Here is a 22,353-nt window from a genome sequence, read left to right as displayed (position 1 = left end):
ATTGGACCGAGATCCAATCAAATCGATGCAAATGTTTGACAAGCTTAAGCACGAACCAGTAGAATGACTGGAAACTTGCTGGAAAGGGGCGGGGTGTAAGATATCCTATGTCATCAACTCAAGGGGCTTTGTTGTTCTTTCGGGACAGAAAGACGGAGAAAATTATTGTTTGTTAATCGTTAACAGTCGGCCTGAGCAAGGATAATGTTTCACAATCAAAAGCAACTGTGGAAGATAACCGTTGCCGTCTGTTAAACAGTAGTGTATTTGCGGGACCAAATCAGCTCGGCAGTGAGCTAGCATTAGCCATTTCGGGGGGAGCGTCAGGAATTCCAGGCATTGGGAAGAAGAGGAGAAATCTCTGTTGGGATGCCTCACACAAGTTGGGAAAAAACTGTATTTTACAGTTCCGCCTGGAGCCATGAAATGTACGCCAGAAATATGTGTTCGTTTGACTGATATCAGATTTCAGGGACAATCTCGTGGTAATTTTGTAACTGTTAACGTGCCAGTTTAGCGAGTTAGCCACGTAGCTACGTAGCCTTCGGTAGGAAGTCATTTAAAATGGCGGAAGGTTGGTTCATTCCTTCGGCCCTTGTCTTCATGCTGTTGACTTTGAGTGGCTGGGCTCTTGGGTCTTGTCCTGCTCCTTGCTCGTGTTATAAAGGACACGATGAGGTCCGTATTCTGGACTGCAACAGGAAAAGGCTATCGACGGCTCCCAGTGACCCACCAGATGGGATAACTCAAGTGTAAGTAAAATCGTTTAGACGAAGATGTGTTGAAGTTAGTCCTGTACTGATTCCACAGAACTGATTTGTTGATCAACCTAGGGGTGCACCATAACATACCAAGAAACCCCACTTAGATGCATTTACACACTTGACCCACACTTAATAACATTTTACCTGGAGATGTTTGTCTGTGATTTGGTTTGGTTTTGGACTAACGTTAAATGCATTTTTAAAAATTTTAATTAGGAAGACAATCGGGGATTTTTTTTTAAAGAACGACAATCACATTTAAATTAATTTGTCCAGTCACTGTGTAAATTGACTGAATAAATAAAGATAGATGTGAACAGCATTTACACGCAGTTTTTACACTCATAAAACCAGTGCAGTCAAATACAACAGCCCTGCCTACCTTTTAAGGATGTTATAATGTTCAGGTTTTGTTGAAACGAGCCCAGAGATGTTAACTCACATTTAGGGTCTCTTTGGAAGGTGTACTTTCTGGTGCAGTTCATTTGGTATTGCATTATTTACAAAAGTGGTTCTCAAAGTGGGGTCCGGGGACTACCAGGGGTCGTTGAGGGGCCTCCAGGGGATCCCCGGCAAAAAGGGGAACAATTTTATTTTCACTAAAATTCTATCCATAAGTAACACAATGACAGAAAGTATGACTATTTTAGTCATGGGTTTCATACATTTTCTGTTCTAAAACATTTAAAAGCAAAAATCCTATGAGATGGCCAACCCTCGGACAAAATCTTATCAAATGGGGGTCCATGGTCTAATTTGTGTCAGTTTAGGAGTCCTTGATGTGAAAAAGTTTGAGAACCACTGATTTTCACTATTTAGTCTAACTTTATTAATTATAATACAAAATAACAGAAACACCTTCAGCCTCCAAAATGAGTTAATCATCCCTTCTCCACAAAACATTATAATCTTCATGATGGTAGATTTGTTGCTGCTGTTGTTGTATTGAAGTTCAGTAGTTTTAGCTGGGTGTAGCTAATAAACTGGCAACTGAATGGAAGTATGAAGCTGTTGTGGATCTGAGTAAATTTCTCAGAATTTGTAGTGCGTTTGGGAAGGGGTAGACAATACACGATCTGACTAATACAAAGGAGGTAAAATTTGATGTTTTTTCCATTTCAATCAGCAGATTTTTTTTGCAACGTTCTTTTTAACATGATATTAATGATAGGTTGGAATTCATTTCAGCACCATGAATCACAATGAGCTGACTGTTCTTCCCTTTCTTGGAGATGTTTCCTCAAATATCACCTCACTGTCATTGTAAGTATAGAATCCCCTTCAGGTTTTCCTGCCTCTCCTGTCACTGGCTTTGTATTTCTTAATGTAAAGCTAGACCTTATTTATGTTAAAGACAGACAGTGTTTGTCTGTACTGTCTAATGACTTTAGATTCTTATATTAGTTTGAACTGCTTTCAGTTTATGAATGACATCACATGCCATTTGGTGTGATCTGTTTTCTTAACGTTTCCACCAAAGACAAAAATGACTTTGTGAAACATTTTATATATATATATATATAATTAATAGCTTTTGAAGTCTTGTATACTGATACCATGTTATCTGTCTGAAAATAAATTTCTGAATGATAGTGTTTTATATGATTCAGAGTTCACAATCGGATCTCAGAGCTGTTGATGCATCAGCTGCAGCCCTATGTTTCCTTGGAGACACTGGACCTGACGTCCAACTCCATCTCTGAGCTCAAAGTTGGATCCTTCCCCTTCATGCAGCTGAAATATATGTAAGCAAATACTGCTTAGTTAAAAATCATCTTGATCTAACCTTTTTCCCCTTAAGGAAGATAAGAAGGTAAATCATCTACTAAATAGCCTGACAATACAGTTTGAAATAAACTAAAACTAGGGAGCACTACTCTATATATCTGCCAAGATGACAAAATGTATAACAAATATTTTATTTTAATAATAGAAAATGTTAAGGATGTAATCTAATGTTCTGTAATTACAAAGGTGGGCTTTGTTTAATACGACACTAAGATGACATAGCAAGTTTTACAGAGCAGATATTAAAGCAGAGCAGTGCGATACAGTGCAAGATATTTCAAGCACGCTTTTCAAGGTTTCTCTAAAGAAACCTGATTCATGTACACAATAAGTTTAACTGCAGAGCAAACAGTCTTCTTTTGGGCTCCAATGTTTCTGCTCTTTTATCTCATAGGAATTTGAGTAATAACAAGATCAGCGTCCTCGAGCCTGGCTGCTTTGAAAACATCTCCAGCTCCCTGCTGGTGCTGAAGCTGAACAGAAACAGATTAGCTGTGCTGCCATCGAAAGTCTTCAAACTTCCACAGCTTCAGTTCCTGTAAGTATTGTGCAAATCTTTATGGTGCAAAGTGAAAATCATTAGTTAAAAATTGATCTGTTGGTAGACAAAACTGTTTTAAATTATTTTGCAGCAAGTCAGGGTTAGGTAATTGGCTGAATTTACTGTAAATCAAATTTAATAATAATAATGGCTCTTTGTGTGTGTTTTTTATTATTATTTTTGTTTGTTTTTGGTGGAAGAAAACTTATGCTTACTCTCATTGCAGTGAAATGAAGCGTAACAAGATCAAGATAGTGGACAGCCTGACATTCAAAGGGATGGACTCACTGAGGTCACTGAAGATGCAGAGGAACGGCATCACTAAGCTCATGGATGGCGCCTTTTTTGGGCTTAACAACATTGAAGAACTGTGAGGACAGTGTTATAAACAGAGGACAGTGTTATAAACACTTTAAAGTGCTATTTAACAGCATGTTCATCAGCAGTTGTGGAACTGTAAAACCTTTACAATAGCTATAAAGAGGTCTGTAAATGCATTAAGATAAGTGGGGAGCAGGAATAAAACATAACTTATTCTGTTTTTTTTTTTCAGAAACAAATCTCTGCATCTGTTGTGAAATGTGTACTGGTCATGTTGGCCATGATCTCTCTAGCAGATAGGACATAAACACAAATCAGTTTTGTAATGACGGATGTTTTTATTAATGCCATTTTGTTATCTGTGTCTCAGAGAGATGGAGCACAACAACTTAACTGAGGTCAACAAAGGTTGGCTATATGGTCTGCGCATGTTGCGGGTTCTGCGGGTCAGCCAGAATACCGTGGGCATCATCCGACCAGACGCCTGGGAGTTTTGCCAAAAGCTGGAGGAACTGTGAGTGTGTTCCTTCATCAAAATCCCCATACAGCTAAGAGTCCATACTTTCTTTCATCAGCCCTGGGCTTTTAAATGTATTCTGTGTGCTCAGAGGAGTTACTGTTATCTTGCTGCAGTACTGTTGGGTCTGGAGCTGATTCAGTGCTCTATTGACTGGATGGACTGGATATGTTTTTAACAATTTGTTTTGGAAATTTCCAGCCACATTGACACACAGAACTGCTGTTCATCTGAAAACTGTTTGAACTAATCTTCAGCATATTTGTGGTTGTTTTGTGCAGAGACTTGTCCTTCAATCATCTGACTAGACTTGAAGAGACAGCTTTTGTTGGTTTAGGTCTCCTGGAGAGCCTGAACCTGGGAGAAAACTCCATCAGCCATTTGGGAGAGGGAGTGTTCAGTGGCCTGGCAAGTCTACGCACCCTGTAAGTGCTTTTTCTGATCAGTCTAAAATATTTTACCTATTTGATTTGAGTGTAATTAAGTTTAGAATGCAAACTATAACCCAGACCCAACTCGTTCTTGGCTCTGTGCATTCTTATGAAGGCTGCTGACTAGAGTAGGTTTGTTTGTTTCACTCTGTGTGTAGTTCTCGTCCTGTCTTGAAAACTTTTCCCAAGTAATCCTAGGTAGTTTGAGAAATAACTGTAGAAATTGCCACTAATTGCATCCTCCAATGTAGTCTTTGTTAATCCTGCTTGTCATTAGTCATAGATCCAACCGTCCAATGTGTAATTACCATAGGTATCCTGTTCTCTTGGTTTTGTGTCCTCCGTCCTGCCATTCACTGTGGGCATTATGCTGATTTTAAATGAGTTAAAATGTAAAAAACCCATGGGACAGTGCTGCTCACTTATAGCGGAAACAAGCGTAGATGTTGCACTTGAAATTTTAATGTGTTGGGGTCTTTATTACCCTGCGCAAATGCATGCAAGAGACTGGTCTCCAATATTTTGGAACAAGACTTCTTCGTGTCTAGGATTTGAGTTTGTTTGCTTTTTATTATTTCATATTTCAGCAGGGATGAAATAATATTGGCATATAATATGCTCAACATTCCAGTGGGCTGATTATAACAACAAATAACACAACAGCTGACTTTGTCAGGGGGAGAAATCGGGATATTCTTTCTTAGATGATGAATATTATTAAATATTGTGGACTGCTCTGTTCATCAAGTTAATGGTAGTTGTCCGTTACACTAATGTCCTCCTACATTTATACACCCCCTTTCAGTGGCACAAAATACATTACCATCAAAAATGGTACAAGAATGTCAGAGATGAGCAAGTATGTCTTTTTCATATATCTATATCTGACTGTGAGGTAAGAAGTGCTGAGAAGAAAGGAAGTTGTGAACTCATTATTTTTCCACTCAGTGTTCCACTTAAGCCACTGAGCTTAAGAAAGGGGTCATATTTGGTAGGTTGACCATCCCGGGAGCTTTCATGGGAGAGGGGAATTGGGAAGTACTGAAGTTCTTTCAGAGGTAGCCAGGCATGAGGGGGAAAAAATAAGAGCCCATGACCCATCCTGTAAACACAATGCTTCTCTGGGTTTCCAGTGGAAATATAAACAGTCCCAGTGCTAAACAGCCAATTAATTTCCTCTCATCAGAACAGCAGAGGCAGCAAACTGTGACATGCTGTGGAAGTATGGTGTCTCACATTGTTAGTGTCCTGACTAAGAGTCACTGCCACTGACAACCACAGTGGAGATAAAGTGCTCTCCCTCTGGTCTTTAAAAAAAAAAAAGAACTAATTACAGGAGGAGTAATTACATCTCCGGTCTATGTAGAGTGTGTGTAATAACTAAAATGTGACTATTTGTTTTTCAGAGATATCCGCAATAATGAAATCTCCTGGGCCATTGAAGACTCCATTGGTTTGTTTGATGGAATGAAGAAGCTGAACACACTGTGAGGACACTCAGAATGTACACCTATAGATAGATGGGAATATTGACAGATTTTGATTTTAATATATGGGGCATGTTTGTAAAATATTTAGATAGAGAATTTGAGATGCACCTTCTATCAGTGTTCCAGAGATTTGGCTGTACGCTACTTTACTGGTGAGCAGTATTTCTTGGTAATATGAAGCTCTATTCATATGGGTCTGTTTGTACATTACAGGTTTTATTTTGCTGTGAAATTGTTCCTCAGATTTGTTCTAGCTTGCACTGAAAGGCTGGTCAAATGTGTGAATTTAGCCTTAGCAAAAGCTACTGACACAGTGCCTCCAGCGTGCAGTACAATCTTCACCCAGGAGCAGGTTTTGTGGCAACTGCTTGCTGAACATAGGAAATATTTTTATTTTCCAGAATCCTACAGCGGAACACAATCAAATCAATCACTAAGAAAGCGTTCGAGGGCCTGGAGGAGCTGGAGCACCTGTGAGTAAAGCCACTGCACATTCCTGTTTGTCCACACAGTTATACTTGCATCTCAGAAGGATCTGTTGTTACTGTCAAATGATTAAAGTTAGCAGAAGGCTTATATTACCACTGTACTGTTGTTGTTGTCTTATGCTTGTGAAATGGGATGCTATTTTGATAAAAACATCATCGTAGGTGTGTCTAATCCATATTTCTGTCCCTCTACAGGGACCTCAGCAAAAATGGCATCATGTCGATACACCCCGAGGCGTTGTCCCATATGAAGCTCAAAGTGTTGTGAGTACACACCAAATTAATCTTACAGGTGTCATAAGCACATTTGGAATCCGGCTGTCCCCAAGAGTAAAATTGTTTCTTTGACTGATTTATCATTACTGCTTTCATTGAAAATGTGTTATGATCACGTTAACGATGCAATTAAAGGACATGATTAGCATTTATATTGGCTAGCTTTAGTAATTGATGAATAAGGTTTACTGTAACTTTACTTTTTGAGGCTTTCACCTCTCTTTTTTCGGTAAAGATGTCTGAAATTACATTGTTGTCTTACTTGTATAGGACTTGACTTGACTTGCTTGGATAGGACAGCTGTCCCTCATGTGAGGAAAGACAGAGGAAATGTTAAATCTCTTGCCTTTTTGTGGTTTTGATCAGCCCATTTTAGGAGTGTCTCTCGAGCAGTAGCTAACAAAATGCCCCAGCAGCTGTCAAACTCAGAACATGTTTCATGACAGTAGTCATATCCTGTTTTAATTAGCCTGCTGCTTTAATAGAATATAGCACTATTTGCTTGGCGAGTGGATAAAGTTTGTTTGCCTAAGTTAAATAGAGGAACATAATGACAACACCCTTGTAATTAAGATTTATTTTAAGATAAAGTGTATTAAAACATGGTTCTGGCGGCAATGAATCAGTTTTCCTGTCTTGATTAAGATCATTTAAAGGTGGATTTCACACCTGTTATTCGGTTCCCATGGCTGACTCGTTTGGAAATGATAACCCTGGTGTGTGATTTGATTAGTGGTAATGATTTCAAGATTATTAAATGGGCCCTTTTCTAGATGATTTTTTTTTCATTCACAATGGTTTTATATGGCTATTGTTTGTTAACAATAATACACAGTATGACATAATGTTATTCTTTAAATTATTCAGGTAAATTGAACCTTAATTTCAAGAAATTGCCACTCAATCACATCCTCAATACAACTCTATGGGGAAAGCCTGTAACAGCAAAGATGGCGGTTATCCTGCTCCTCCTGCTAGAAAGCCAGTCGTCTGCTTTTAACAGCCAAAGCGGGAATCATATTTCAGCCAATCATGTGGTTACACTGACGTAAGGGAAATAACACTTTTTAAACCTTATTTTGGGGCAAAGCTTTCAAACTATTTCAGCGATTTTTATCAGATTTTACTGCTGATTTCTAGTCATGTAGGTTTTATGTCCTGGTGACCAGTGAAAGTGCAGTTCTGGCTCACTCCCCATTCATTCAGAAAGGAGCCTGGTCTTGTTAGTCCTATAGCTGCCCGGAGGCATAGCCCAGATGGCGGCCGGGTGGCATGACTTGCCTATAAGGACTTTGTCAAAATCACTTTCTGAAATGCCCACAAACATATCCTGAAAATCACATTCATATTCATTTTTGTTCATCTCCATCCTTTTTATTTCTACAGTAGTTTGATAATTCCAACTAATTTTACAATGACTCATCTCACTTTCCCTTCTCTGCCTTTCTGTTCACAGTGTCTTGAACACAAGCAGCCTGCTGTGTGACTGCCATATGCAGTGGCTGGGGTCTTGGCTGACCGACAGCCAGTTTCAGCAGTCTGTCTCTGCTGTCTGTGCTCACCCTGCCAGCCTTCTTGGTCGTAACGTCCTGTCCATCAGCCCGGAAGAGTTTGTTTGTGGTCAGTACCACTCTTTTTTTTTTTTTTTTAATATTTTTTTTTTTTATACTGTTTCTAAACTAATCCAATATAGGTACTGTTCAGTGAGCACAGTAGAAAATGTCTGTTGGTATAAGCTAGGGAAGATAGATTTTTCATTTCTGGATGTTTTTACAAAATGAAATCTATTATTGGTGGCTGTGGCTCAGGAGAACCCCAAATTGCTCCCAACGGTTATACCATCGGTGGGTGTCAGTGTTAGTTCCCTTCTGATGAGCAGTTGGCACCATGCGTGGCTACTGCCATCAGAATGTGTGAATGGGTGACATGTAGTGTATAGGGCTTTGACTGGTCAGGGGACTAAAAAGGCACTATATAAGTTCAGTCCATTTACTATTATTATATATATTTTACAATAAAATTGCATTATTTTACTGTCGAAGTTATGTAAGTTTTTCCATAAACTTCAGTTTTATAAACAGTTGCACAAAATGTCTGTTACAGTTTGGGTAATACTGTTGACCTGACCAAGCTTACCACCATGTTACCCTTCCTGAATTGGTTTTGAATGCCAACTGATATCTTACATATCATTTAAGAGGTGTGTTGCAAAAATATGGAGTTTCTAACTTGGAATTTACACTTTCGGTCCCTGCTCCTCCACAGATGATTTCCCAAAGCCTCAGATCACAACTCACCCAGAGACGTCTGTGGCACTGCGGGGGAACAACGTGACTCTGAGCTGCATTGCGTCTAGCAGCAGCGATTCGCCAATGACCACAGCATGGCGGAAGGATGGGGAGGTGCTATATGATGCAGAAGTGCAAAACTACGCCCGGTACCAGGAGGGAGAGCTGATTTACACCACTGTGCTTCATCTACTTAATGTCAACTTTACTGATGAGGGCCGCTATCAGTGTGTGGTCTCCAATCACTTTGGCTCCAACTACTCCAACAGGGCCAAGCTTACCGTCAATGGTGAGGATGTTTGCCCTTTTTCAAAGAACGTGATTGATGATTGTCAGTGGGGCATATATTTTTCTCTTGCTCTGCAGTCTTTCACTTTCTTTAAGCTATAAGGCGCTGGTCTTGCCAATAAACTATACACTGAGTTCTGGTAGAGCAGTGAGAAATGTTTCTTATACATAATTTATTCTTTGTTTGGTATGCTTGTGTCCTTAATCAGTGGACAATGCAGTAACTGCCAAGAAACATATTTGCATCTGCTGCTTGATCCCAGTCTGATACAGAAGTCTCCACTTCTTTGTCCACACCTTCACTTTTGGCCCTCTATCTTTCAGAGCTGCCATCCTTTCTTAAGACTCCCATGGATTTGACGATTCGAACTGGTACCATGGCCAGGCTAGAGTGTGCTGCTGAAGGCCATCCATCACCCCAGATTGCTTGGCAGAAGGATGGGGGCACTGACTTCCCTGCTGCCCGAGAGCGCAGGATGCATGTGATGCCAGATGATGACATCTTCTTCATTGCGAACGTGAAGACAGAAGACATGGGAGTATACAGCTGCACAGCACAAAATGCAGCTGGCAGCCTGTCTGCAAATGCTACTCTCACCGTCCTGGGTGAGTCACCCACCTGATTAGCAGAGCATGTTACTAATGGTTTACTGCTGGGTCATTTCAGCTGAGTCACTCTGCTTAAATTGGCCACTCATTTATGTCTGTCAGTGCACACCCTTGTTTTTGTATTTCCTCCATGGCAGTTTTTAGTAATGATGTAAACACAAACCTTGTTATACCATGACCATGGAGAATACTGAAACCTGGCTATATGGCACGCCTCTGACACAACCATTAGATCACTTTTTTCTTGATAACTTTGCTTCTGAGATTTGATTTAAGCTATGTGCTAGAAATCAATTACTTTGTCAAAGTTTTTGATCAAGGCATAAACTCTACATACATACCATACACATCCATCTGAACAGTTTGACACAAATGCCACTGGGATAATCCTTATTAAATCAAAAATCAATCCTCTTCTCTTCCAGAAACTCCATCCTTCATGCGGCCGCTGGAAGACAGAACCGTGGCCCGTGGTGAAACTGCCGTGCTTCAGTGTATAGCTGGAGGCAGCCCCGCCCCTCGTCTCAACTGGACCAAAGATGACGGGCCTCTGGTGCTCACTGAGCGCCACTTCTTTGCTGCAGCCAACCAGCTCCTTATCATAGTTGATGCCGGTCCTGCTGATGCTGGGAAATACACCTGCATAATGTCTAACACTCTGGGAACAGAACGTGGCCACATCTACCTGAGCGTTTCGCCATCACCAAACTGTGATACCGTCACAGGATATGACCAGGATGGCTGGACCACTGTGGGCATTGTGGTGATTGTGGTGGTGTGTTGTGTGGTTGGAACCTCTCTGGTATGGGTCATTGTCATCTATCACATGCGCAGGAAGAGCGAGGACTACAGCATCACCAACACAGGTCAGCAGCTGAGGCGCATAGCTATCTGTGATTGAAAAATAAATGTGCCTTCTTTGAAGCTTCACCCAGTAGGGATGGCTGTTTGGAAACATGAAATGTTTCTATGGGGAAGGCACTTTGTTGTGAGGACAACACTGTTTCACAGAACTCAGTGTCGTGTAACAGAATATCTCTGTCTGTTCCAGATGAGATGAATTTGCCAGCAGACATCCCCAGCTACCTGTCCTCTCAGGGTACTTTGTCAGAGCCTCAGGAAGGCTATAGTAACTCTGAGGCTGGCAGCCACCAGCAGCTCATGCCTCCTCTCTCCAATGGATATGTCCATAAGGGCACAGATGGTGAGTAATCTTCCTTTTAGATTTGGTGAATGCCACCATGTTGGACTCTAAACACAAACATTTTGTCTCAGCGCCATGGATGATATTATTTTTACTTTGTTTTCTTGTGATCTGGATAAGCACACAGTTAAAATAGTAATCGTCTATGAACTGCACATAAAAGGTTATTTGTCACTGCACACACTTTACATCAGCAAAAAACAACATTTGTGCCTCCTGTAGTTGGAACTCAAGAAACACTTCCTAAAAACGTCCCTTTAATATTCATATAAAGATGTAAACTGTGCTTTTCTTGTTTTAGGGCAGTTTAATATTCCAATAATTTAACAAAATGTAGTGATGGTGTTCCTATGGTAGTCAATGATTTATTAGTTAACAGTATAATGACTTTTGATTTGATTGATTTTTCTGGAATGAGACAATGACTAATTATCATGTATGTCCAAGGTGTGTGTTATGGAGACACAGGCAGCGAGGTGGAAACTGAGGGGAACGGCATGCTGCACTGCAGGGTGGGCTCTCTGTTCACTGGACGTAGCAGCTTCCACCCTGGAGACCCCCGTGAGGGACTGTCTGGAGTTCCCACAGGTTAGTGTCATCTGTACACATAAGCGGTTAATTCAGTTTCAGCAATTTTATTTATATAGCGCTAAATCATAACAATGGTTATCTCAGGGCACCTTTTTATATAGAGCAGGTCTACACTGTAATATTTATAATATTATTTACAGGGTTATTAGGTTTTTTAAAATTTATTATAAATGATTAGGGTTTTTTTTTTTTTTTTTTTTAGCATTCGTTGTTTTGTTTTTTTTCATATCAAATGGATTTTGAAACGACTATATCTATGCTCTTCACTGGTTCTTGTAACTTATCTTGTTATTATGTAGATGAATGTAATCGGATTGAAGATCTTTTCATAGAGTACCTGTGTATATATTTTTATTTTAATAGGGCTGCACAATTAATCTAATTGCAGTCGCGGTGTTGTCATGTGCAATTACATAACCGCAAAAGTGTGCTATTTAATAAAACAAAATGTGTGTGTGACGTTCTCTTCTCTGTGTCTGCTGCAGTCTGCTCATTATCTCCGCCCACACCGGGCTCTTGCATGTACCTCTACAAACGGATAAGCCTACTTGCAATGAGGAAAAATTATTTACGAGCAGTGTGCCAGTAACTTTTAAGACAACAACCTACTCTAAGCCTCTCCCCGCTCCGCCACTAATCGTTCAAAACATAGTCGGACTCGCCACCAGATCACCAAGAGAAATGCCGCCGCTCCGGTCGCTGTGACATAATCAGACCGAAGAAAACATAAAGAAGGTTTGAGTTTGGCTCGCTGGCCAATTGACGTTAGTGTATCAGTGCATTTTGTTATTCAACATGTTCAACTTTTCACAGATCTGACATGCTATGTAAGTACTTTATAGAAGTCACAACCTGGATGGGGCGGGACATTAAAAAAGATTGATATGCTACAGCAAATCATTAAATATTGAACAATATGATTATTGGCAAGTTAGTACTTAGCATTAACAAATTATAGACCGATGTAGAGCCTTTTTGTTTTCTTAAGTAAATAAAAACAACCCACAGAAATTAACCAGCTGTAACTGGATTTAATATTCAACTAGTGGTAAAATAGTATACTATTATATGAAATTATAATGAATGTAGTATATTATTGTTATACTAACAGTATACTGTTAACTAAACATTATTTTCTTTATTTAATACACTCCTGTACAGTTCCTCCTCCAGGTTATGGATAGAGACTGCATTAGACAGATGTACATTGAGCCGGTGCCAGTGTGCCAATATTTGCTCCTTCTAGCCTTTCTTCGTAGAGCAACACGCTCCTCTTGTTCTGTTTTACATCTGTTTTACTTGTTATTGTTATAAATATTGTTTAACTTTGTTCAAGTTGAGAAATACACATTTCAAAATGTCAGTATTTTGTGCATTCCTTGATAATTAAGTAAGCAGACTCAGAGTACCATTTGTTCAATAATAATCGAATCGCAACATTGTCCACAGTAATCGCAGAAGATCTTTTTCTCCAAATCGTGCAGCCCTATATTTTCATATAATAACATATGAGTAAATTAGATAACATAAAATGTATACTCTAAATAATCAGGTCAGGATTGTAGTAGTTGCAGTGGCAGCAGTACCAGCATAAATGCATATGATGATGAACCCCTAATGGGCACAAAACACACACGTCTGATAATAAGTTGTTATTTATGTGGCACCTTTTTGTATACACAAAAAGCAGCTCAAAGTACCTTTTACAAAATAAAAAAATAAAAGAGCAGACAATTTAAACATCTGAAATACTGAAATATATTTAAAAAGAGGAGGAGAAACAAAATTATAGACACTTACCTACTACATAACAGGTCGGTTGTAACAGAAATGATCTTTTAAGTATGTTTTGTATGAAGATCCCCAAGAGTTTGAAATAGAAAATGAAAATAAAAGTCATGAATTTTGAACATTTATACAGATTATGATTGTATCACATATAATAAATGTTGGTACTTGTGAGAATAATTGTCAGTAGTCAGGTGATGAAGTGTACGCGAGAGGCCTGCTTTTCCCAATCACTGTCAGCATGAATCACACCCAATCTCTAAATGAAACCATAGTCTGCATCAGGCTTAAAAAACAAACTGCAAACAAAGGGAAAGTAACACTTTCACACACAAGATCCTTATTCTTCTTTGTCAGGTGGTGCAGGCCCCGTGGTCATCTGCTCCGACTGCTACGACAATGCCAACATCTACTCTCGTACACGGGAGTACTGCCCCTACGCCTACCTTGGGGAGGATGATCCACTGGACAAGACTCCACCCGGCCTGAAGGACGGCTTCATTGAGCATGCCCAGCACAAAGACACTGCACTGGAGAGCCTTATTAGCAACCAGGACTCCTCCAACTTTCTCACCTCACATGACAAAAGGTTGAACAGCCACACTCCCCCGGAGCACTACACCAACGGTGAGACTAGAAACAAATTCCAGTTTTACCTTTCTGATATGGTGGACACCATCCTTTGTCAAGAAGCAAACTATCATGTCCTATCTACTAATGTGCATGTGGGTAAAACGTTGAATTTCACCACCCCGTAGCTACTGAAAACATTTCCCTCTTCTCTTTGTGGCTGTTATAACTCTTGCAGCTGCTCAGGCAAGTTTGCTTTTAGCTTGCCTTGAAATACAGTATAAACAGTAAGGTTGTTGATATACTGAAGGTAGAATTTTACAGGTTAGAGATTTCCCAGTGAACTGGTAAATCTATAAGATTGTATTTATTAGAGATATTGATCTTCCAGATATAATCTTTTTAGATACATAGAAGCTTTTTAGGTTAGAAGGTTGTTCAGGTAATCAAAGTACTAGCAGGCTCCATCTAACATTATATTATTTGAGATTATGCAAGGAAAGTAAAAGTTGAAAAGCTTGGCTAACATGTAAACAAACTAAATTAGCTACTTAAATGTTTATCCAAAATCTAAAACTATAGACTTGCAAAATGATAATTTTCACCGCCAATTAATCTATCAATTACTTTTTATTAAGTGTTTATTCTTTAAAATATCAGTCACATGTACAGACAGACAGTGTATAGGAACACGTTGCTTGTTTTGTCCTGCCAGTACTCTCATTTGGGATACACAGATATAAAACAGAGAAAAGCAGCAAATGCTCACATTTAAAATGGTGCCAGTGTCTGAGTGTTTGTATTTTACTCTCTTTGCAGATTTTCTTAGCAGGTCCTTCTGGGGAGAAGGGGAAGATCCGTCCTCAAAACACCAACCAGGTCCATCCCAGCACCCAGTGACTGTACACAGGACACCTCCTCTGACTTCCACTGCTGACAGGGCAGAGGAACAGAGTGAAGCAGAGGTGGACAGCTTTCCCAGGCGATGCACACCGGACCACAGAAGTGCCTCTAATAGGACTAACCCTCAGGAGCGTTCTGCTCCCACATAGGTCCTTATACTCCGTCCCGCGTTCTGCCTCTGACACCTTGTTGCTGCACCTCCCCTACCCCCACTACCTCCAAAGAAACTCCTTACATTCTGCCAAAGATGCTCTCTTGTATGTTTACATTCCCCTTTCACTCAAGAGGACATGCTAACGGTCTCCACTGTGGAAAGACTGCCGTGTCAGATGGAGAAATGGGCCGGTAATTAAAGTGACCTCCTCCTTGACACCTCCACAGGACCCCTTATTCCCACATCCTTCCTCACTTCTTTGTTCTCTTTTTGGAGAAAGCTATGAATGTATTCTTTAAAGAGTCATGTCGGATGCTGCCATGAGAAAATGCCAAGACATGGTGGAGTATTTATAAGCTCTCTCTCCCCTGTCCCTTCCGCTGTGGGGCTGAAATTCAGTGCCAGTTTTGTCTCATCATTCCTGGTACAGACACCTGTTGGAGCTGGCTACATGACTTTGGTAGTAATTACAAATCACCTATTCCCAAGGAGGGGAAAGTGGGGTTTAAACACGGGACAAATGTAGTTCCCTAACCAGCAGTTTGTGGTTGTTTTAATATAGGAAAGAACATTCAACATATGTCCCAAATTCCCACAGCCATCCCGACTGACTCAAAACTATGCTATCTGGTATCCTGTTATGCAAATCCCAGAGACTTCGACACCAAACTGTGGTATATATTATGAATCTATATATGAATATATCCTATATCATTATCTCATCTTGTTTCTGTCCTTTTAAATTTTTTTTCTTTTTTTTTTTTTTTAATGTCTTCGTAAAGATAAGTTTGGAGAGAAGGCGTACAATTTTTTGCACATGTGACAATCATGGTTTTGCTGGCTATCTTCTTATGGTTGTTTATTGGATGGCCTTTTTAACAAGCATTCTCAGTAACCCCGGTCAGGTGACATTATGGTTTATATATACAGTGTGCACTGATTTGTTTTCCCTTTTGTCATACCTTGCAGGCACTTAATTTAATGGTGGCCAACTTTACTATGCAGTGCGCATGCCATTTTAAAAGATTTTTCATCCCAGTTTTATCTTAAAAAGTTCCTGATCCTTCCGTAGATAGTGATCAAGTCTAGGTTTTCACTTGGGACTGTGACAAATGAGAATGTATTGTATTATTTTATTCATGTATGTATGTATTTGTACATAAGGCTAGTAATCTATTAAACGCCATGTCCTACTAGTCCATTTGCAGAGATGTTTGAGACATAAGCTGCAGTAATTTTAAGCGTATTCATTTTAAGCCTTTATTGTCCCAGCATTCTCCTGAAGTTTTTACATGTTGGTTCAGGTAACAAGAAGAACACATTTTCTCAATAAGTGGGTGATATTTCCCTCATAACTGAAAGTCAGCAATCCGACAGCTGCCAGCTTTAGCAAACTGTACTGTTTCCAAATGTCAGTTTTTAAGTTAGATCGCCTTGATTATTGCACTTTTGTGACTCAGAAGCTTATGTTTGCCCAATATATTTAGCAAATTGTACTCTGTTGCCAGTTTATTAGGTACACCTTGCTGAAAGCAATGCAGTCGAAAGAGCAGTCCTTCGATATATCCTACCTTTTGTGAAGGTTATAATGTACAGTTTTTGTTGAAAAACATTTTTACATAGGATTGTATTCAACTGTATGATCATTTTGGAGGATGTAGTTTGTGGTGGTGGTGTTGAATTGTATTGCATTATACTGGCAGATGTTGTTATTTTGTGCAGCACATTTTCATCATATTTATATTTCGTGATGGTAGGATTTATTGCACGACTGTTGTATTAGATGGTTTTAGCTAGGTGTACCTGATAATAAACTGTCAATTGAGGGTATATCATACTCATTCTTCAACGCTACATCTGACAACATATTTGAAAGTTTATTTTTGTTTTTGTACTTTGTTATTTTGATGATTAGCACTGCTACATTCTACTCTTTGATTTTTGACCAAAAAAGGAGTTGTCATGTTCCTTTTCTCCCTCTTTTGTAGTGGTACACTGAGTGTTCGAGAGTATTTCAGACACTAAAAATCAATAATGCTTAAAAGTTAATCTACAGTGAAAATGTGCGACGGTGTTGCTTGATGCCATGTTTTTGATGTCATGTCACAAAGTGTAACATGGCCATACAAATGATTTTTATTTTTAATCAATAATTACTCAAAATTGACTGCATGTGTGTTAAGCAGCAAATGCGGTACCCCTCCACCTCCCCCAGTGGTATTTACAGACATGAACTACATGTCCTGCCCTCTTTTGGTTAAAAATTTTTTCATATTTTGTTAATCATGCTTTCCTTCGATTTGCCAGATAAACACATTCCAAGCCTTTTCCTCTGAATTTAGTGTTGCCCAGATTATTGATTACCTACTGGTATTATAAGACAAGACCTGGGTCTCTTTTGCATTTTGACACACTCCTTGCTTCAGTGGAAGCAGCTTTTTTGTTGTTTCTTGATGTTTTTTGACTGTTTGCCAAGATGGAGAAATTTAAATGAAAACTTGCAGTGATAAGGAATCTTAAAGGAGCTACATGCCGGAGGGGGGAGGGGGGTTATATTGATTCACTGTTCCATAATTTCTGCCAACACAGCATAAACATAATGTGCATTTGTATGATTTTATTCTCTGAACGTCCTTTATGACTTTATACCAAAGTTTAGCAGTAACTGCTTTGGCAATATCCAATGCTGCTTTTTTTTTGTTTTTTTGAAATTTTGTTTTCATTAGTATTTTTGGACCTTTTTTCTTTGTTTTGGACCTGTACATTCTGTAAAGCATGTCTAACAAGCCTTTTTGTTACGTAGCAATTACTCGAACATTAAACATGAATTCTGAACATTGGTTCTTGGTCATAATCATGTCTGCCTCAACACATCTTTTATTTTCATTAATGATAAAGCTGTTGATTAATTTCTTGATTGGTCATTTTGTCTGTAAAATGTCAGAAAATAATTAATCACAATTTCCCAGATTCCATGTCCAGTGACATGTTGAAGGTGTTTAGTCCAAAACCCAAAGATAAAGAATTTACGATGATGTATACAGAAAAAGGATGGAAACGCTTACACTTTTGAAGCTGGGAGAAGCACATGTTTGGTCTTTTTGCTTGACCAAATGAAAGAAAATGTTTGATAGCTTATCAAAATAATGTCGTGTTAATGAGGAAAAAAATAGAGAATGTTCTTGCTGGATTTTATTTAGGTTACATGTAATTCCAGAGGCACGAACCACAACATAATTTCTGGGCACACCATGGAATGGTTTAAAAGGCCAAGCCATTATAATCTGGATTTAGTCATGTCAAGCCAACACAAAGCCACCTAATATGGGCCTTAAAAAACTGTTAGTCCACCATCAGTCTTGATGTTAAGAAAAAAAGACCTAATTTTTTTAAGTCCCTCCTACATTAATCCCGTAGAATCACAGGAAACCTTGGAGACGAGCTGAATCTGACAGTGGTTCAGCCTTTTAAAGTCTGCAGTTTGTTTGGATCCCCGGTCCCCATCAAAGACATGATAGCATTGTTAATCATCCTCTACAAGGCAATGAATTATTCAGCACAATGTCCAGGGCGGCAACTCTGTGTTTAAATGCAGACTTATAATTCATCACACAGAACAGAAACAACTGCTGCTTCATAAATACTACAGAAGGTGTGTTCCAGTTATAACGTTAATTAGCTCCACTACATGGTGCTGACATATGATTGTCCTGTGAGTCAGAAAGCCCAAATTGTCAAAATCCATCATGCTGTATTAGAGAGATTTTGGCAAAAGCATCATTTATAACTTGCAAAGTTTGTGCAGAACACAACCAGTAATCTCCAGAGATGAAGTGACATTTATAGAGTTTAATGAACTTCCAAAGCTACACTTATACACCACTTACGTGTTGCGTCATCTTGAATTTTTCATTAAGCTCCACTAACATTTGTCATGAAACAAGCATTTAAAGACAAAAGATCTGTATGTAAATTAATGAGGGCATGTAAAATGTATGCTCCCAGGACATGGAATTTGTAGACTTTGCATGTAGGTGGGAGTACAGTTTCCCCTTGAATAAAAGGTCAGATTTTCAGCTCTAGACCTACATAAAAGATGATGTTGTGCATGAACACAGTACTGTGGCCACTGCAAGCCTTCTCTAATCAAAACAAATCACGTTTATTTTTCACATACACAATCATACACCTTGTCTAGCTCCAGAAAGCAACTAACAAATAGTGAACAGTAGATGCAAAGATTGTGTACAAAGACGTGGCAACTCAAAGCTGTAGATAATCGGTAAATAATGATTAAGTGAATTCAATCATCGCCCTATAGGTCATGCGTGGATAATAGCAGCTGAATTCAGTCAAGCGTGGAGGTACAGTATATGTATGCAAGTGTAGCTAAATCAGAGACCTCTGGGAAGGCATGAAATAGAGCAGTAAATAGTTTGGATGTCTCTGATTATGTCAGTAGGTGTCGCTGTGGAGACACTTCAACAGGAACGTCCTCCACAAGAATAGCACCACACTCTATGCAAATTCACTCTTAATTAGGTGTAATTTGTTTTGCTCGCTTGATATTAGGATTACATGCTCCGTGTATTTATAGTTAGTCTTTTATTTTCTGCTTATTCTACCTCATATTCACGTCTGTCCCGCAGCCTAAATTGTAAAACATGCAGATAAACACGGACGTTATACATTTTAGACAGGGACTAAAATGACAATAAATTACAGTGATCATCACTCATACAGTATGTTTTCTTCATTTAGTACCACAACACACCGGAGGATGGAGCCAGCATAAGCGTCTGGAAAACACTGCTACCGCTGAGCGTAAAAGGGGCGTTTCGGAGGTTGGCAACGTCTCTCTTGGCGGTGCCAGGTGTGTTCAAACCTGTAGCTGTGTGTGTCTGTCGGTCACCGTGGGCTGCATCTCAACTGCATAAACCGCCTACCGGTGATCGCCACCGCCCGTCGATCTTCAGCCTGCCCACAGGTATAAGGGATTTCTCGTTGACAGTACATTTCAGCGACAGACACACCACAGTCTAAAATACTCTCTGTTTACATTTTGATTTGACTACTTGGCGTCGGGAGGATTCTACAGAGACGAAGCAAAGCACGGATATGGTTCCAGAGTAGCGAAGGAAAGCACGAAACCTGAACTGTTCCCTTTTAACCATCTTGCCGCTATCAGCTCCTCTGTTTTACGCACAAGGAGCGCTTGGAATTATTGCAACACAGGCAACTGTGAGCACACCGGAGCACAAGCCCCGTGGGATGACAGACCTCAGCGGCAGATTCACCGGTGAAAATCAGCCGGCTAAATGTTAGGACGATGAAATACCCAGCAGGTCGGGAGAATAACTCAGGAAGGTTTATTAGGCCGCGTCACTTCGCGTTCATTTAACATCAGCAAACCGAGGCGACTGTACCCAGTTAGATCGTTAGTTGTTCGAGAAGGGAGTAACCATGTCTAGAACACTGAAGAAGAAGAAACACTGGTCCAGTAAAGTGGTGGAGTGCGCGGTATCATGGGGGAACCTGGGGGACTTTGGTTCCGTGGTGGAGGTCCTGGGAGGAGCAGAGCTGGGACAGTTCCCCCACCTGGGTCAGATGAAGCTGGACGTGCTGGTGTGTCACGTCGGGAAGCTGCCCTACTACGGGGACGTTTTGCTGGAGGTGAACGGGACGCCCGTCAGTGGACTTACAAACCGTGACACCCTGGCTGTCATACGCCACTTTCGGGAGCCGATTCGCTTGAAGACAGTCAAACCAGGTGCGTCCCCCTGCTTTCTGTTCTCAACCCTGTTGTCACCTGAGCTCTGTTTGTCAGAGGAGCGTTTTGATTTGTGGATGTTGGCATTCACTACACAACACAGCAACCCTCGCGGGTAATGTAGAGATCAACAGAAACACTGGTAGCCTACTTACTACTGCCAGTCTGTGATCATCTCAAGACAAACATCCTTAAATAAATATTTAAACATGAATGCACAGACGTATCTTCACAGACTATCTCCTCATATAACTTACAATAGGTTTATATGTTTACCTGTGATATATACTTTATAAATGTGCTAAAGCTGACTAAACTATTGCAAAATAGAATAAAAATGTGAATAAAGTGAGTTTATCTGTGCACCCACCACAACATCCCTGTCCACTTCCTAAAGGTTATCTCAGACTTCTACCTTCAACCTGCTACTGTCCCATAACATCTAATTGCCCAGTTCTCTCACCACATTCTCAGGGAGATGGACTAGTGATAATGGTAATAATGGCATGTAGCCCAGTTGGAGCCTCCTAGGTTAAGTGCACTTGCATGCATAGAAATAAGGCCTAATCGCATGCTCCATTATTCAGACTACTCTTCTACCCATTGGCCACAGAAGCCGGAGTGGTTGGCTGTGTTGTATCCCGTTGTACCATCATTCATCGCCCAGCTGTCCAAGGACGCTGGCTGCAACATCCAGACACTGAGATAATGAGGTGTAATAGCTGTGCCATCTTGTTGATGCTGCTGTAGTATTGTAGTGGTTTTGACCCAAGCTGAGGTCCTCAGGTGAATTGGTTTACTGGTACTGGAGTTACAGTTGTGTGTTTATGGGTAAAGGAGATTGCCATACAGTGTATGCTGGAGCTGGATGTGTGTGTGTGTGTGTGTGTGTGTGTGTGTGTGTGGTTCATTCCTAGGAGTTTTCCTGTATTTTTCAAATTAATATAGTATTGATTTTTTTTTATATATCTTTTCTAAACAAACAAGAGATGAAAAGAAAAATGTTTGCCTAGATTTATGAGTCCGGTACCTCTTAGTGTGCATGCACATGAAGTTGCGTGTCTGTGTATTTCATGGCTCTACAATCCCCAGAGCTCCTAACGCCTTGCTCTGTGCCCCACTAACCAAGGATGATTAATAAAGGGCATGGATGAATGAGAGAGTGAGGGAGAGGGAGGCACACAAAGAAACGGAGGAGAGAGAGAAGCATAGGGAGAGAGACATAAAGGGAGATAGGGAGAAAATCTGCTTTGCCTTTGGCTCCAGGCTTAACTCCCACGCAGGGGCTTTTTTTTGCTCTCAGGGAAGTAATAGGTGGCAAGGATGGCAAAATTCCTCATCACCTATTTCTTCACTGTCATCCGTACCAGTCTGCTGTAGATGTCCATATTCTTTTTTTAGTCATATGTTATCATATATTCTGTTTGGAAACAAGTACAATCCCCCCCCCCCCCCCCCCCCCCCCCCCCCCCCCCCCCCCCCCCCCCCCCCCCCCCCCCCCCCCCCCCCCCCCCCCCCCCCCCCCCCCCCCCCCCCCCCCCCCCCCCCCCCCCCCCCCCCCCCCCCCCCCCC

At 40.4% G+C, this 22,353-nt stretch overlaps 2 protein-coding genes across 4 annotated transcripts in view; both read left to right on the top strand.

Moving 5' to 3' along the window:
• The first annotated feature begins 96 nt into the window (after positions 1-96).
• On the top strand, positions 97-17,851 carry lrig2 (leucine-rich repeats and immunoglobulin-like domains 2). Its single transcript, XM_046076577.1, has 18 exons — positions 97-752; positions 1,953-2,027; positions 2,375-2,509; positions 2,947-3,090; positions 3,320-3,463; positions 3,785-3,928; positions 4,213-4,356; positions 5,769-5,849; positions 6,254-6,325; positions 6,536-6,604; positions 8,073-8,236; positions 8,882-9,193; positions 9,517-9,798; positions 10,227-10,667; positions 10,853-11,005; positions 11,453-11,593; positions 13,742-14,011; positions 14,774-17,851. The coding sequence occupies exons 1-18, from the start codon at positions 565-567 to the stop codon at positions 15,004-15,006; spliced, it is 3,192 nt and encodes a 1,063-aa protein (XP_045932533.1). The 5' UTR covers positions 97-564; the 3' UTR covers positions 15,007-17,851.
• A 2,025-nt stretch (positions 17,852-19,876) lies between these two features.
• LOC123956675 (membrane-associated guanylate kinase, WW and PDZ domain-containing protein 3) overlaps positions 19,877-22,353 on the top strand; it is a 123,321-nt gene continuing 120,844 nt past the window's right edge. For all 3 annotated transcript variants that reach the window (XM_046029036.1, XM_046029035.1, XM_046029038.1), the window contains exon 1: positions 19,877-20,781. In XM_046029036.1, the coding sequence (XP_045884992.1) occupies positions 20,475-20,781 (307 nt within the window). In that variant the 5' untranslated portion in view covers positions 19,877-20,474. The remainder of the gene's footprint in view (positions 20,782-22,353) is intronic.

This window comes from Micropterus dolomieu, linkage group LG18 (assembly GCF_021292245.1).
Source record: "Micropterus dolomieu isolate WLL.071019.BEF.003 ecotype Adirondacks linkage group LG18, ASM2129224v1, whole genome shotgun sequence".
Classification (NCBI taxonomy): domain Eukaryota; kingdom Metazoa; phylum Chordata; class Actinopteri; order Centrarchiformes; family Centrarchidae; genus Micropterus; species Micropterus dolomieu.
This window is presented reverse-complemented; position numbering and strand designations above follow the sequence as displayed.